Source organism: Lactuca sativa, chromosome 4 (assembly GCF_002870075.4).
Source record: "Lactuca sativa cultivar Salinas chromosome 4, Lsat_Salinas_v11, whole genome shotgun sequence".
Taxonomy (NCBI): domain Eukaryota; kingdom Viridiplantae; phylum Streptophyta; class Magnoliopsida; order Asterales; family Asteraceae; genus Lactuca; species Lactuca sativa.
The window spans coordinates 308,026,914-308,043,925 of record NC_056626.2 but is presented as its reverse complement, the minus strand read 5'-3'; the positions used below and the strand labels follow the sequence as shown (position 1 = coordinate 308,043,925).

The following is a 17,012-nucleotide window of genomic DNA, read 5'->3' as shown; positions in this document are numbered from 1 at the left end:
TAATTAACACTTTCACAACTAAGGTTGACTACCACTATCAAGTCAACACTGGTCAACTCTGGTCAACGGTCAACTCTGACCAGACTCGGCGAGTGCACTAGAGCGACTCGGCGAGTCTATACGTGTTCACTAACTCCCTAGGATCCTCCCTTGACACGTCGAGTACTCCTCTGACTCGACGAGTTCCACCTGGCATGAATCGCGGGGCCGCCACGACTCAACTTGCCGAGTCTCAAGAACAACTCGGCGAGTTCCAGCTTGACTCAGTCCACCCGTCAACCCTCTCTGACTCACCCTGACTCACTGAGTCAACCCCTTAACTCGGCAAGACCACTCGCTGAGTGGTTAAGGACAATCTTCATGCTACTCGCCGAGTCTGTTCTTCGGACTCGGCCAGTCTATGCCATGCATAAACTCAAACTCACTCCTGAGGTCAGATCCGTTCCAATAACTCATAGATCCAGTCCTTCCAAGCACATATATCACGTAAAGTTACAATCTTGGTGCTCATGCAAAGGTCCAAAGGCCTTATTTGATGATATGGTCTCTAGAATGCTATTCTAAGCTCATGGCCTCCATTAACACTCATAAAGTTTGAGGGAAAAGAGTCTCTGGACCTCTTTGGGTCCAGATCTAAAGCACCAACACAAGAAGAGGCCAATTACTCCATGGATCTTTCCACAAAGAAACCCTAACTCTAAGATTTACACCAAGGACTGAGAAAGGAACGAATGGTTACCTCAAATGAAGTCTCTGAGCTCATAAATCACTGGATTAGCACCCTCTTTGGTCTCCTCTTGCCTTGTTCCTCTTCTATATGCAAAAACACCCACAAATAGTCAAGGACCTTCCTCTTCTCTCTCACAAAACGCTCAAGGACTCTTTAGGGTTCTCTCTGGGGTTGGTGGCCGCAAATGACGGCCATAAGCCCCTTTAAATAGGTCTCATACCCTGGAAATTAGGGTTTCATTAAACAGCATGGACTCGCCGAGTCCGTACGCGAACCCTTGCCCAAAACCGCGATCATACTCGTCGAGTTTGAGCTCCAACTCGCCGAGTCTCCTTACAAATCACCAAAAATTAAAAGAATAAATGATACCTGTGAATCCGAGCTGTTACAATTCTCCCCCACTAGAACTAGACTTCGCCCTCGAAGTCTCGCTCTCCAAATAACTCCGGATGCTGCTCACGCATCTCATGCTCCGGCTCCCAAGTCATCTCGGACCCCTTCCGATGCTGCCACTGAACCAAAACCAAGGGTACCTCCTTGTTCCTCAGAACCTTGATTTTCCGATCTCTGATTGCCACTGGTCTCTCAGCATAATTCAGGCTCGCATCCACCTGAATATCCTCTAATGGAACCACTGCCGACTCATCGGCTATACACTTCCTCAGTTGCGACACATGGAAAGTGTCGTGAATCTGCCCCAATTCTGGTGGCAAATCCAAACGATAGGCTACCCGGCCTACCCTCGCGATCACTCAGAATGGACCAATATATCGGGTCCCCAACTTGCCCCTCTTCCTGAATTGAATCACTCATTTTCAAGGAGAGACCTTCAGGAGTACAAGGTCGCCGACCTGAAACTCAAGCTCGGACCGGCGTCTGTTTGCATAGCTCTTCTGACGACTCTGAGCGGTCAACAACCTCTGTCTGACCTGCTGGATCTGCTCTGTCGTCTGAAGCACGATCTTTGTACTGCCCATCACACGCTGTCCAACCTCTCCCCAACAAATGGGGGTCCGACACCTCCTCCCATACAACAGCTCAAAGGGCGGCATACCAATGCTCGAATGATGGATGTTGTTGTAGGAAAACTCCGCCAAGGGCAAGTACGTATCCCAACTCCCCCCCGAAATCCAGCACACATGCCCGGAGCATGTCCTCGAGCGTCTGAATCGTCCGCTCACTCTGCCCGTCCGTCTGGGGGTGATATGCGGTACTAAAATGCAGTCTAGTACCCAACTCCCCGTGAAACTTCTTCCAGATTCTGGAAGTGAAACGCACATCACGGTCTCAAACAATCGAGATCGGCACTCCATGCCGTGACACCACTTCTCTCACATACACCTCTGCCAATTTCTCTGCTGAAGAACTCTCGCTGATAGCAAGAAAGTAAGCGCTCTTCGTCAACCTGTCCACAATCACCCAAATTGTATCAGCTCCCCTGGCAGTCCTTGGCAATTTGGTGATAAAATCCATGGTGATATGTTCCCATTTCCATTCGGGAACCTCCAACGGCTGCAACTTACCATGCGGCCTCTGGTGCTCAGCCTTAACCCTACGGTAGGTCAAGCACCTCTCAACAAACCACACAACATCCCTCTTCATACAGGGCCACCAATACTCTTTCCTCAAGTCCAAATACATCTTAGTGGCCCCAGGATGGATCGAAAATTTCGACCGATGAGCCTCTTCCATCAAAATGATACGCGTTCCTCCCACAAACGACACCCAGATACGCCCCTGGAATGTCATAAGCCCCCGACCATCGGTAACGAACTCTGAAATCAAACCAACAACTCGCTCTTTCTTCTGCATCTTAGGTTTCACACCCTCGACCTGTGCCCCACGAATGGCGTCCAACACTAGAGCTATTACGATCAATCTCAAACATACATCCCGCAGCGGGGTGCTCTCCGCCCTGTGGCTCAGTGCATCGCCTACAACATTAGCCTTGCCTGGGTGGTACAGGATCTCACAATCATAATCCTTGACCACATCCAACCACCTTCTCTGTCGCATATTTAGGTTGGGCTGATCCATCAAATACTTCAAACTCTTATGGTCCGTGTATATCGTACATCGAACCCCATACAGGTAGTGACGCCAAATCTTGAGGGCGAACACCACTGCTCCCAACTTTAGATCATGGGTGGGATATCTCGTCTCATGAGGCTTCAGCTGCCTCGATGCATATGCTATCACATGCCCTCTCTGCATCAGCACCGCTCCCAACCCCAAAATCGATGCGTCACAATATACCACAAAGTCCTCCATCCCCTCCGGGAGGGCTAACACTGGGGCTTCGCATAACCTTTGGCGAAGCGTCTCAAAGGAGGCCTGCTGCTCGGAGCCCCATGAAAAAGCGACACCCTTCCGGGTCAACTTGGTGAGTGGCACTGCGATTTTAGAGAAATCCTTGATAAATCTGCGATAATAACCCGCCAACCCTAAGAAACTCTTGATCTCGGAAGGTGACCTCGGCACCTCCCAACTCATCACCGCCTCAACTTTGGCCGGGTCGACCAATATCCCTTTCTGGTTAACTAGATGTCCTAGGAATTGGACCTCCCGCAACCAGAAATCACATTTGGAGAATTTGGCATAAAGCCTCTCCGATCTCAGAACTCCGAGAATCTCCCTCAAATGCTCCTCATGCTGCTCTCTAGATCTCGAATATACCAAAATGTCGTCGATAAATACAATCACCGACCGATCCAGCATCAGCTTGCACACTCGGTTCATGAGATCCATGAACACTGTCGGGGCATTGGTGAGCCCGAAAGGCATCACCACAAACTCGTGATGCCCATAACGCGTCTTGAACGCTGTCTTCTGGACATCCTCATCTCGCACCCTCACCTGATGATATCTAGACCTCAAATCGATCTTGGAGAACCAAGATGCTCCCTGTAACTGATCGAACAAATCGTCGATCCTCGGCAACGAGTAACGGTTCTTGACCGTTAGCTTGTTCAACTCCCGGTAATCAATGCACATCTGGTGTGAACCATCCTTCTTCTTGACAAACATGATAGGCGCTCCCCACGGCGAGATGCTCGGCCGAATAAACCCCTTCCCCAGCAGCTCCTGAAGCTGCGAGGATAACTCTTGCATCTCTGGAGGTGCAAGGCGATAAGGCACCTTAGCGATAGGCACAGCCCCTGGAACCAAATCGATACTGAACTCCACTTGCCTCACAGGAGGCACACCCGGCAACTCCTCAGGAAATACATCAGGGAACTCACGCACTATCGGAACCTCCTCAACTGACCTCGGTCTCTTGGAATCCACCCACGTATCCATCACATACGCCACAAAACCCTTACAGCCCTGCTGTAGACATTGCCTCGCCCTAGCGGCCGAACAAAACGCTGATCCGGAACGTGTACCCTCACCGTACACCGTAAGAACTCCCCCATTAGGGTCTCGTATGGTCACCAGCTGTCGCTCGCAGTCGATAACCGCACTGAATCTGCTCAACCACTCCATGCCCACAATGACATAGACATCACCCATCGCAATGGGAACCAAATCAATCGGGAACTCAACACCGAAAATCTCGAATACGCACCCTCGGAGAACCTCCGTGGCATATATCACCCTCTCGTCAGCTATGGAAACTCTCAGAGGACGACTCAACGCCTCATGACTAACACTGATATGATGACTAAAAGTCAAAGATACAAAAGACCGACTCGCACCTGAGTCAAATAACACCAAGGCAGGTACAGAATTCACAAGAAAAGTACCTACGCATAACATAATATAAGCATAATATCTCATCATCAAAATAATTACACGAAAGAATACATACCAGCCACGACATCGGGCGCTGCGCGGACCTCCTCCGCGGTCAACTGAAAAGCTCTCCCTCGTGCCCTCGGCGCCTCGGCCTTCACTGGCCGACTCTCGGTAGCTCTGATGGCGTCAGGGGCAGATCCCTGAGGTGCTCCCTGAGATGATCCTCGCAATTGCGGACACTCTGCCTTCCGGTGCCCGGTCTGGTTGCAGTAGAAACACACCGCAAACCCCTTGGGGCAGTCCTTGGCCATATGTCCCTCCTTGCCACACTTGTAACAGGATCCCGCTCTACAGACTCCATCATGACCCTTGTCGCACTTCCCACAAGTGCGGCCTTTCTGGTTCCCTGATTTGGGATCAGCGGGCTTGGCACACTTGGCTACCGGCTGAGACTGCGCCGGTCGTCGATCCCTCCCCTGAGACTTCGCCTCCTCCCTGGCCTGAGTCTCTAGCTCAATCTCCCTCTTCCGTGAATTTGCCTGAAGCTCGGAAAATGTCCGGTACGAGGAGTTCGCCACGAACTCCCGAATGTCTCGCCTCAAGATACTCAAATATCGACTCATACGTGCCTGCTCAGTGGACACGTGCTCAGGGCAGAACATTGTCCTCTCGTGGAACATCCTGGTAATCATCGTAACAGACTCAGTACCCTGCTTGAGGATCAGAAACTCCTAGGCCAAACGCTCCCTCTCCACCTGGGGAACATACTCATCTCGGAACATGGCAGTGAACCTCTCCCAGGTCACTGCCGCAAGCTCAGCAGGCGTAAAGTGCGTCGTCACAAACTTACACCAGTCCTTCGCTCCCAAGCAAAGCTGGTTCAGCGCGAACCGAACTCTCAAATGCTCAGAAGATGAGCAAGTGAAGAAACACCCCTCTATGTCAGAAATCCATCTCATAGCCGCCACTGGGTCCTGGGTCCCATCAAACTCCGACGGTTTTGTGTTGCTGAACTCTCGGAACAGCAACGCATCACCACCCTGCGACCTCGCGGCAGCAATAGCTGCGGTGGCCGCTGCAACAGCAGCCTCAGAAAGAGCGGCATAACGCTCATCGAAGGTCTCAATCAACGTGGTCTTAATAGACCCGAACATCTCTGGTATCTCTGCCCTGATGGCCGCAACCACCTCCTCATGGATGATCCGGCGGATCTCCTCATCACTGGCCCCACTATTATCAGGCATAAGATGTGTCCTCACCATGATCTACCTCTGAAATACAACATACGATAAATTAGAATCCATTCGAGCATACTCACATTCGACAACTCATTCTTCCTTGACCCTTGGTATTCCAAAGATTCCTACTTGGGCTGTACACCGCTCCGGTGCTTTCAGTAGTACGGGCCCAATACTACTGTGTGCACCGTGTCAGAATACACCCCAATTCCTCCTCTTAGGATCCTAAATTCCAAGTACTCTATCATGCATAATCCACTCTCTAACAGATCTCTCATAAACCCCTCGCTGCTACCTACTCACTCTTAAGCATCTCATAGCAGCTCACCTCTCCCTAGGCTAAGGCATCACAATCAGGCCACTCTAGTCCTAATAGGAGTACCTAGCCTACTCTAGCATGAGAATACATCATATCAATATCAATATCACATAACATGAGGGTATTTTGGGAAATCACCGTTCAGGCGCGGACTGATCGTACATACAACTCTGCTCTGCGTTGTTCCAAAAATCTTTTACCCGTTTTGAAAATACTTCTCAAATCCTCAGTTTGAGTTCAAATACGCCTGAAGGTGTACTCGAATCCCTCAAACCAAGGCTCTGATACCAACTTGTAACACCGTAAATTTCAAAATAATTTTTCGCATAATATAGAAACATATTCATTTAATTTTCATAAAAACATCAATGTTTGAAACTCCAATCCATGACATATAAAGAATCCCAAGATCACATAACATTAAAATCCCATGTGTGTGTACTGATCAAGTCGGCGCCTTCCCACGGTCATCACTAGTACCTGAAACAAATAACACCAACACTGTAAGCACAAAGCTTAGTGAGTTCCCCAAAATACCACACATAACACATATTAGCCACTCGAGGCTATAACTCTGTGGGTCCGTGGACCCTACTCTGTGAACCCTCTGGTTCTAACTCTGTGAACCTTCCGGTTCCAACTCTATAAACATGCACAGCATAAATCACATAGAAATAATGCAGTACAACACATAACATACATATAGCATACAAATACTCTGTCACATAACTCTGATTACCTACTCAAGGTAAAGTATAGTGAGAAGACTCACCTCGCGTATCTCGATAACTCGCAAATCCCGGAAATCACTCGTACTCGATCCCCCGAGCTATAATCCTCCTATAACACAATATATCTCTAATTAACACTTTCACAAATAAGGTTGACTACCCCTATCAAGTCAACACTGGTCAACTCTGGTCAACGGTCAACTCTGACCGGACTCGGTGAGTGCACTAGAGCGACTCGGCAAGTCTATACGTGTTCACTAACTCCCTAGGATCCTCCCTTGACACGTCGAGTACTCCCCTGACTCAATGAGTTCCACCTGGCATGAATCGCGGGGCCACCACGACTCAACTCGCTGAGTCTCAAGAACAACTCGGCGAGTTCCAGCTTGACTCAGTCCACCCGTCAACCCTCTCTGACTCTCCCTGACTCACTGAGTCAACCCCTTAACTCGGCAAGACCACTCGCTGAGTGGTTATGGACAATCTTCATGCTACTCGCCGAGTCTGTTCTTCAGACTCGGCCAGTCTATGCCATGCATAAACTCAAACTCACTCCTGAGGTCAGATCCGTTCCAATAACTCATAGATCCAGTCCTTCCAAGCACATACATCACGTAAAGTTACTATCTTGGTGCTCATGCAATGGTCCAAAGGCCTTATTTGATGATATGGTCTCTAGAATGCTATTCTAAGCTCATGGCCTCCATTAACACTCATAAAGCTTGTGGGAAAAGAGTCTCTAGACCTCTTTGGGTCCAGATCTAAAGCACAAACACAAGAAGAGGCCAATTACGCCATGGATCTTTCCACAAAGAAACCCTAACTCTAAGATTTACACCAAGGACTGAGAAAGGAACGAATGGTTACCTCAAATGAAGTCTCTGAGCTCATAAATCACTGGATTAGCACCCTCTTTGGTCTCCTCTTGCCTTGTTCCTCTTTTATATGCAAAAACACCCATAAATAGTCAAGGACCTTCCTCTTCTCTCTCACAAAACGCTCAAGGACTCTTTAGGGTTCTCTCTGGGGTTGGTGGCCGCAAATGATGGCCATAAGCACCTTTAAATAGGTCTCATACCCTGGAAATTAGGGTTTCATTAAACAGTGTGGACTCGTCGAGTCCGGACGCGAACCCTTGCCCAAAACCGCGATCATACTCGGCGAGTTTGAGCTCCAACTCGTCGAGTCTCCTTACAAATCACCAAAAATTAAAAGAATAAATGATACCTGGGAATCCGAGCTGTTACATTTTTTATTCACTTACAAATCTGTCAACCCCAAGAAACCAGGTTTCATATCGACGGACATCGTGCCTCCATTTCCGAATAATTCTCAATTCTATTGGACTTCCAATTCCATCGCGCTTCAATTCAGATATGCTGGTCATTGTTTGTTGTTCGTTTCTGACAGTAGGTGAAATGTGTTAGTAACTTTCCATTTTAAATTGATATAATGAGCCTATGCAAAAGATCATAATTTGTTCTGTAGTTTACTACATATCTGTAATACACATAAATATTTGTTGGTGTCTAATACTGAATGACTATAGTAAAATGATGATATGAACGGGATGATAGTATGCGGTGATGATGTGGGACACCTTAGTTGCAGTGATTTTTTTGTAATAAGTCTCTATACACAACATTTTTTGTTTCGTTGTACGGCATATCATCATCTCTTTCTATAAGGATCTTCAATGAATCTGGGGAAGTTGCTCTAGAAAGTGCTACATACAACTGCCCATGTGAGAAAACGAGTTGAGACAGATAAACACTGATTTTTTTCAGAGACTGCCCTTGGCTTTTGTTGATTGTCATTGTATAGCATAACTTAACAGGGAATTGCTTTCATGTAAATGAGACAGGCAAATCTAATGGTTTATGGATGAACTTTATGCGAGGTATATAGACTCGTTGTCCGATGGATGTCCCTATGATTATAGTCGCCTCAATCACTGCTGGCAGAAGTTGTGTGACAATTAGTCTGGTTCGATTACATAAGCCATCTCGTTGCCTGATGTTTCACATTAACATTATGGGTGTCTTCAACTTTAATTCCAATGTGTGTGGTGGTGTTCTTGGGAAAGTCAACTGATTTAGGTATTCTATGGGGAACAATCCCTCTAAATCTGATGTGTGCTTTCCGTTCGGTTCCATTGCATCCGTACTGTTATATGTCCTGCTATCCGTTTCAACCGATTTGAGGATGATGTTGTTGATATTATCGGCAACTTCATTAGTTGGACAGACAATCGCTCGTGTTGATAGATCGATTACTGTCGGAGCGTTAAGTAATTTTGTGTCGTATACAAAACGTATCAGTTGTTGTAGTGAGTCATGCGCTGGAGGTATCAGCAATGAATGAGGGATCTGAATGAAAGACGTGTCGCGTGGATCAGGCCGTCCAACTATGCCCTCACCAATTTGAAGTAGCTATTCGGCAAAGAAGGCTGTTGACATTGTCTGCGGATTCTTATCCTCATTGGAACCGAGCCTCATGTTTTGAGTCAACATCTGAATGTCGAAAAACTTCCATAGATATGAGTTTGGCAGTGTAAGATCTATGATTTGTGATCGTGTGCCTTTTGGCAAAACAGGTAGTGTTTGTCGAAAGTCACCACCAAGAAGGACTGAAATACCATTGAATGGCTTCTCATCACAGTCAAGTACATCCCGTAAAGACCTATCAAGATATTCAAAGCATCGTCTATCACTCATAGGGTCTTCATCCCATATGATGAGTGATGTATGTTTCATAAGATCGGCTAGTGATGTTCTTTTTTTTATATCGCATGATCTGTTGCTGGCGAGATCAATTGGTATCTTAAATCTCGAACGCGCTGTGGTTCCAGAAGGCAAAAGCAATGATGCTATTCCGAAAGCGGCGACTGCAAGAACAACCTTTCCGAGCGATCGAAAAAAAGAAAGAATAGTTGTCCAAAGGAATGTCTTTCCGGTACCCCCATGGCCATAAACGAACATAAGAATATGTTTGTTAGCTTCTATACGGGAAACAACACTTCCATATATCGCCATCTGCTGCGTATTTAGTTGTAGAAGCAATTGTGCATGTTGATCTGCCAAAACCCTTTTGTCGTAAGTCATCTATTCCAGGAGTAGTCGATTTTGGAGAATTGTATGCATAACAGGTGATGGCATGGGCAAATTGAAATGAGCAAGTGATCTTGCTGGAACAGAAGAAGAGAGCATGTCTTCTAGATCATGAAGTAATTGCTGACGAACTACATCGTCTGTTGCAGAGAAAGCCTTATCAGGTAATGTTGATTTTAATCTATAAATGTAGTCGTCTGACATTTTTTCATAAGCCTTTTGCCACAAAAGGTTTGGATCTGTAACTTCACAGAATAATAACAAACTACAAAAAAGAAGACGGAGTTGGAATGGTGTTGCCCATGTAGAAGCATCATTGAACGTAGCAAGCCACTCAATGTCATCCCCTATGATTCCAAGCGCATTACATGCATATCTGTATGTAGGGTGAACATAACCAGATACAATTCGGAGGTCTTCAAAAGAGGTACAACCCTTTTGGTGACACAACAACAACCGCAAGTAGAACAATTCACCAGATGATGGATGCATAAATACAAGACGACCAACCATGTTAGATGAAACGGATGCTCTCCTATCCCACGATTTGGAAGGGCCATCCCATTTGTAGTATTTTGGATACTCAATATATGTGTTTTCATGACCCGTCGGGTCCTTTGCGTTGCTTTCAAACCATGCTAAAAGGGTTGTCCTAGTAGCAGATGGATTACGGAGAACTTATATTATTGTTGTGTCTTCCTTGAAAAGAATTGACTGACTATTTTCTTCATGAACTGAGAGTATCTGGACCGCTGGATTTCGATGATGTATAGGGAAATCAAATATTCGCCATGCTGCTTCATGCGGACAAATATATCTACCATCCAAATATGTTTTTATCTCATCGATGTGTTGCTTTTCTTGACACATGACACCCGGTTGTTCATTTACAGTGTTGCTTGGTCCAACATCATTGACACCTACATCCTTTTGAATGACATATCTGACACGATATGTTCCCTTTGAGATATACTTAAAAAGGTATTTGATCATCATGTTCCACCCACAATATTCTACATTTATATGAGCTTCGAATCTGGAGCAAAGTTTCTTGTTATATGGCACAACATATCCACTGTGGATAATGATTCCACATGATGTTGTGTATTGGGCATCTGGTCCGTGTTTGTAGCGAGCGTAACCTTCTATATCAAAGACTTTAGCAGCGAGGAATGGCTTTGGGAAATGTTTGCTGCACTTTCCATCCTTCATACATGGAGCTCTTTCATTGAGCAATCCACACGGACCATGGATCATGCACGTTGTTATAGTTGCATATAGTTGCATATAGTTGAGGCTCTAGTAATGGATCCGGCAGTTCTGTTGTAATAAACGCATCAACTTCTTCCGGAGTTTTTATCTTGTATTCAACATTTACCCAAATTAATGTGTGACAGTGGGGAAGCCCTCTATTTTGAAATTCAATTGTGTACAAATCTACACAGATATAGAAATCTGTTATATAGGAAAAGGGAAACAAATCGAAATGGGAATTAACAAATAGTTATAAACTATTGGGAAACAATACTGAGCACACTATAGAAGTGAAGTAATAATTGATAAATACAAAGAATGGTTATACGTACATGCATCGATTTCTCCAAAAGGTTTATCCTGCTTTAGGTAATTTATGAAGGATTGTACTTTCAGCTTGAATACTCTAGCAATGATATCTGCTCTGCTTTGTGGGTCTCTCTGATCATGCATGTCCATATACCGTGTAATCTCCGGTCATTTGACATTGCATGTAAATGTAATGAAATACTATGGATTTCCGTGTACCCTACAGATCGCTAAAGCATCTTGATAGTGGCTATACATATAACGTGGACCACCAGTAAAAGATGCTGGTAGGAACACACGTTTTCCAACTGATCGGGACTCCCTATCACCTTTCGATAATGCATCATAAAGGCCTCCAACATATTCGGAATGAAGGGTTTCCTGATGTGTTGCATAAAACTGGAGACGACTATCCTCGATACATGTAAACGCATCGACTAAATACTGCTGAAACAATCTAGAAGAATTAAGAATAGCAGACCATATGTACTGACGCCCGTGAAGGTGGTATGCATAATACATATTTACCTTGAGGTTTTTATCCCCAGCATCAGTTCTATTTCCTAATCTCATGATCGGACACCAACCGGGCTCACCGTATGGAAACAAAAGCGGGTAATGCAGAGGCATATAAGTAGGGTGTAGCTTAATAATACACTGAGGACGACCTGTATTGGAATGAATGACAATGTCGTAACGATCACCAGCAGACGCATCACATGTAACAATACAACCTAAAGATCCAGGCGTAGGTAAATCATACCTACGATCAACAATGTCATTAAACAGACGAACTGAATATGATGGGATGTTCATCTCATCTGCAAACTGTTTTGCAGTCTTAAACGTCCGTACGTATTCGTTATTCTCACTGAGAAAGGACACCAGAAACCTAACCACGCCCTCATCCAGAAGATTTTTCTGAGGATTTTTAAATGATTTCAACCTGTTCTGAACCTCGTTAGCTGTATCAAATAGATATAACTGGAGAAATCTAGGCCCCTTTACAGCATCAGGACAGAGGGAACCGATCCTATGACTAACTTGTCCTGAAACCTTAAAAACATAAGGACCACGACCATCGTTCAGTTCATCGTCTACAGTGGCACCAAAAGATGTCATAGAGAACATACTATTATAAGCCCTAATGTCCCTCAGGAAGCTGTTATTATAGAAAAGCGACATGTATTCAGGTGGAAATGTAGAGGGATAGGGCAGGACAACTTCACCAGACCTGCAACAACGACTATACCTTGGATGATTACGCGTAGATAATTTCATACACCTTTCAGAAAACCAAAAAAGGCACCACAATACTCACAGACACAACGACTATCCCCTAGGTCAACATACTGAGGAAGAACAGGCGGAAGCCTCATCCGACCTGGCCGTGGACCACAGCGAGCAGCATGAGCAACCTGAACATAAGGAACAGCCGACGTTGAGGTGGCGTCACCAGCAACAGCTGAGGGGCCACCATCACGGCAAATTCGTTTCCGCGGACCGTACATCACAACATTTAAACGCAACGAATAGAAAATAAAAAAACTATACCAGGAGCGAAAATACACAACGTGACAATTAGAAGATAAGAAAACGGAATAGAAAGCAAACATTCTACCTGCACACAAACGAAGGAAGCAGAAGAAGCAAATGGAGGCGTCTGAACCGCGAAAAGGAAGAAAGAGTAATGCAAAGAAAGCAAGGAAACAAAAGAAGAAAGAGTACTGAATGCACAAGGTTCGAAAATACGGATAAAGATGAAAGAAACAGACATGGGATTAGTTGAGATGAAACAGCAAATAAGACCCTCAACAAAATTAATGAAGAACAATAAGACCCAACAAAACTAATGAAGAACAATAAGACCCTTGAAAAAAACAAAGAAAACAGAAGGATGATTCTTGGCAAATAACAGATAAGTTCACTATTCCTAAAAACTAACCTCCTTTAATATATATATATATATATATATATATATATATATATATATATATATATATATATATATATATATAAGAATATAGATAAAATATGTGTTTGTATACATTTATTTTTGTAAAATATGTTTTTGTATACATTTTTTTATAAAAACGGATTTGTATATATTTATATACTTAATAAATATTTATTTATAACTAGATATTTCATATAAAAAAAAGTTTTTAAAAAAAGTTTTTATATAGAAAGTATAAGATTTTTAAGTGAAAATACGTTTTTTTTGTATAAATATGATTTTATAAAGAAAAAACATATTAGAAACAATTCTTTAGAAAAAAAAAGTTATAAAAAAACTAAAGTTAGGATGAATTCATAATAAAATTCTAAAATTTGGCCAAAAAGGGTAAAGTTTGGACCAAATTTGTAACAAAATTTAAAATCTGGGCCAAAAGTGTAAATTTTGGACCAAATTTGTAATAAATTTTGAAATCCGAGCCAAAAATGTAATTTTTGAAAGTTGGATGACCTGTTGACCGGGTCAAAGGGTTAACCTAAATACGATTGCCGGTATTTGGGACTTAATTGAATAAAAAAATATATATGGACTAAATCTATTATAAGACCAATATATAGGGACTTTATTGCAGTTTTCCCTTATTTTTCAATGGGGTCCTTTTTTTATCTTTACCTACCGTTTACTATTGACGGCATAACCAACACACGTGTGTTTTCCTCTGTTGATCAGTGGCTTCAAAAATGACACATCATCGAGTTGGACGATACGTGTTGTGCCTCCATTCTTCTTCATCATGACGCTGCCTCCCCCACCTAATTACACCGTCAATTGAGTCCAAGATAAACATACACGCACACTGCCAGCTTCCTCCATCATTTCACTACCTCTCTCAGCAAAACAGTTCTATGATGTTATTGGTGTTTTTTTTCAATGGGGTCCTTTTTTATCTTTTTTTATCTTTACCTACTGTTTACTATTGACGACATAACCAACACACGTGTGTTTTCCTCTGTTGATCAGTGGCTTCAAAAATGGCACATCATCGGGTTGGACGATACGTGTTGTGCCTCCATTCTTCTTCATCATGATGTTGCCTCCCCCACCCAATTACACCATCAATCGAGTCCAAGATAAACACACACGCACACTTCTAGCTTCCTCCATCATTTCACTACCTCTCTCAGCAAAACAGTTCTATGCTGTTATTGGTGGATTTTTTTTCAATGGGGTCCTTTTTTTTATCTTTTTTATCTTTACCTATTGTTTACTATTGACGGGATAACCAACACACGTGTGTTTTCCTCTGTTGATCAGTGGCTTCAAAAATGACACATCATCGGGTTGGACGATATGTGTTGTGCCTCCATTCTTCTTCATCATGATGCTGCCTCCCCCACCCAATTACACCGTCAATCGTGTCCAAGATAAACACACACGTACGCACACTTCCAGCTTCCTCCATCATTTCACTACCTCTCTCAGCAAAACAGTTCTATGTTGTTATTGGTGGATTTTTTTTCAATGGGGTCCTTTTTTATCTTTTTTTTATCTTTACCTATTGTTTACTATTGACGGGATAACCCACACACATGTGTTTTCCTCTGTTGATCAGTAGCTTCAAAAATGACACATCATCGGGTTGGACGATACGTGTTGTGCCTCCATTCTTCTTCATCATGACGCTGCCTCCCCCACCCAATTACATCGTCAGTTGAGTCCAAGATAAACACACACACAATTCCAGCTTCCTCCATCATTTCACTACCTCTCTCAGCAAAACACGAAGCCACCGATACTACCTATGGTGGTCTCTCTCATTTGTGTGCTTTATTTATCATATCCTCCCCCTTTCTCTCTCTCAAATGCGATTCATGAAGCCACAGTCTGTCATATCTCTCTGCTCACTCTGGCATACGAAATCAGGTAGCCACCCAACCACCTTTGACGGTATTTCTGAGCGCTCTTTTGGTGCTCCGATCTATACTGCTCTCTTCCCGTTTTGTTGACTCCAGTAAGAAGTAACCGTCTCTCTCCCTTGTTCCTTAATTTATGTCAAAGACACACTCCCATACTCCATTTATGAATTTGTCAACTGAATAAAACCTCAAGTGTCGTTTTCAAATGTCAAAATTGGAATCATTTTCCCCATATAGTCGGATTAGATTTACCTTTTTCACAATCCATTCCTATATAGAATCTGTAACTCGAACGAACTTTTGATTATTTGGAATTAACAATTGGTTCTTGGAGTGTTATTGTAGGATATGAAAATTTGAAGTTGATTTGGTTTCTCTTACTTGCTGGTTGTGGATTGAACTGCTTATAAAGTTGAACCCTATGAGATACATGCCTATAAGGCATTCGATGAAATGTCAAAGCCAATTAAGGTATTCATTCCACTTTACCTCATTCATTACTTTATTATATTTCATTTGGATTATCATAATTTCAAAATGTTCTTTGATTATTTCTTTAAAATTTGTAAATATTTTATATTCTAGGATATTGCATTTAATCTATCTCATAAGCATGAAAGAAACAAACTTTGGAGGAAAAGAAAAAGACAACGAATAAGTGAAATGCTTGCAAAGGTAATAGTGATTCCTCTAATTTTAATTTCATTTTTTTCCTATTTTTTAAAATTCACTTCTTACAAGGAACTCAATCAATTAGAGAAAGATGATCGAGAAAAAGGAGATTGCAAAGCGAAGGGTAATATTGGAATTTGAGAGTAATAGTTAACTTAAGATTCAAAATCTAAATCTTAACCTTTATACAATTATGTCATTATAATCTTAAATAAGTGGCTGAAATTAGAACATTTGATCAAGGATTTTGTTGTTGTTGGTTCGGATGCAAGGTACATTTTTCATTCAACTCTCTTTTTAAAAGACTATCATACCCCTACTTCTTTTTTGTTGTCCAAAATTTCCATCAGAATAGGGACATACTTTTGGAAATGAACATGATTAAGCCAAATTACGATGATTTTTTCAGTCGAAGTTGAGTTGATGCGTCATCCAGGAAAACATACTGGCAAATTGTTTTGTGTGTTTTTTTTTTGTGTTCATCGATATCACCTAACGTGGCTTGCTTACTGTTATTGAACTATGATAGAATAACAAAAGAAAAGGGAGATTGGAGTTTTTACTGCAACAAAAACAACCATTTGCTCATTTTGCCAAAAGTAACGCATCTTGAAAAAAAGGAAATAGATAGATTGTATATCTTGGTGACTCCATTATCCAAGATATATGAGCTGCAGGACCTGCATCTTCATGTGCATGTAATTATGTTAGTGCTAACTCATTGTTTTTTATTGCTTATATGATAAACTTTACGCATGAATTTTGATTTAATACTTATAGTACTTGTATTAGGTTAAGGATGTGGAAGAATAATTGGCGAAATTACAGGGAGGGGTAACTTTGTTGAGCCGAAAAGTAGCTGACAAAACTTTTCCAGATGCAATCAGTCATTGGAGAAAAAAGAAACAAAATGTTTAAAGATGTGTAGGATATTATTACTGAAAATTCACCCAAAAACTCAAACTAATTCAAGGTTTTGTATCTGTAAAAAGATATAAACAATACCCTTTTGTGGTAGATGTGAATATTATTTATTAA

The 17,012-nt window shown here is 42.8% G+C and overlaps 2 protein-coding genes and 1 long non-coding RNA gene across 5 annotated transcripts; 1 reads left to right on the top strand and 2 right to left on the bottom strand.

Moving 5' to 3' along the window:
• Window positions 1-9,188: 9,188 nt before the first annotated feature.
• LOC111891380 (uncharacterized) lies at window positions 9,189-9,860 on the bottom strand. Its single transcript, XM_023887424.1, has one exon. It carries the CDS (start codon window positions 9,858-9,860, stop codon window positions 9,189-9,191), a length of 672 nt encoding a protein of 223 aa, XP_023743192.1.
• Window positions 9,861-10,544: 684 nt separating this feature from the next.
• On the bottom strand, window positions 10,545-11,078 carry LOC111891379 (uncharacterized). Its single transcript, XM_023887423.1, has one exon. The coding sequence runs from the start codon at window positions 11,076-11,078 to the stop codon at window positions 10,545-10,547; it is 534 nt and encodes a 177-aa protein (XP_023743191.1).
• A 3,229-nt stretch (window positions 11,079-14,307) lies between these two features.
• On the top strand, window positions 14,308-17,012 carry LOC111891389 (uncharacterized). Of its 3 annotated transcripts, none has more exons than XR_002850177.3 (4): window positions 14,308-15,309; window positions 15,648-15,773; window positions 15,888-16,680; window positions 16,767-17,012. It is a non-coding gene; the product is annotated as an uncharacterized LOC111891389 (long non-coding RNA). The 3 variants fall into 3 exon arrangements; XR_008232244.1 differs by having other exon boundaries at window positions 14,308-15,773; window positions 15,888-15,977; window positions 16,504-16,680; XR_008232243.1 differs by having other exon boundaries at window positions 14,308-15,773.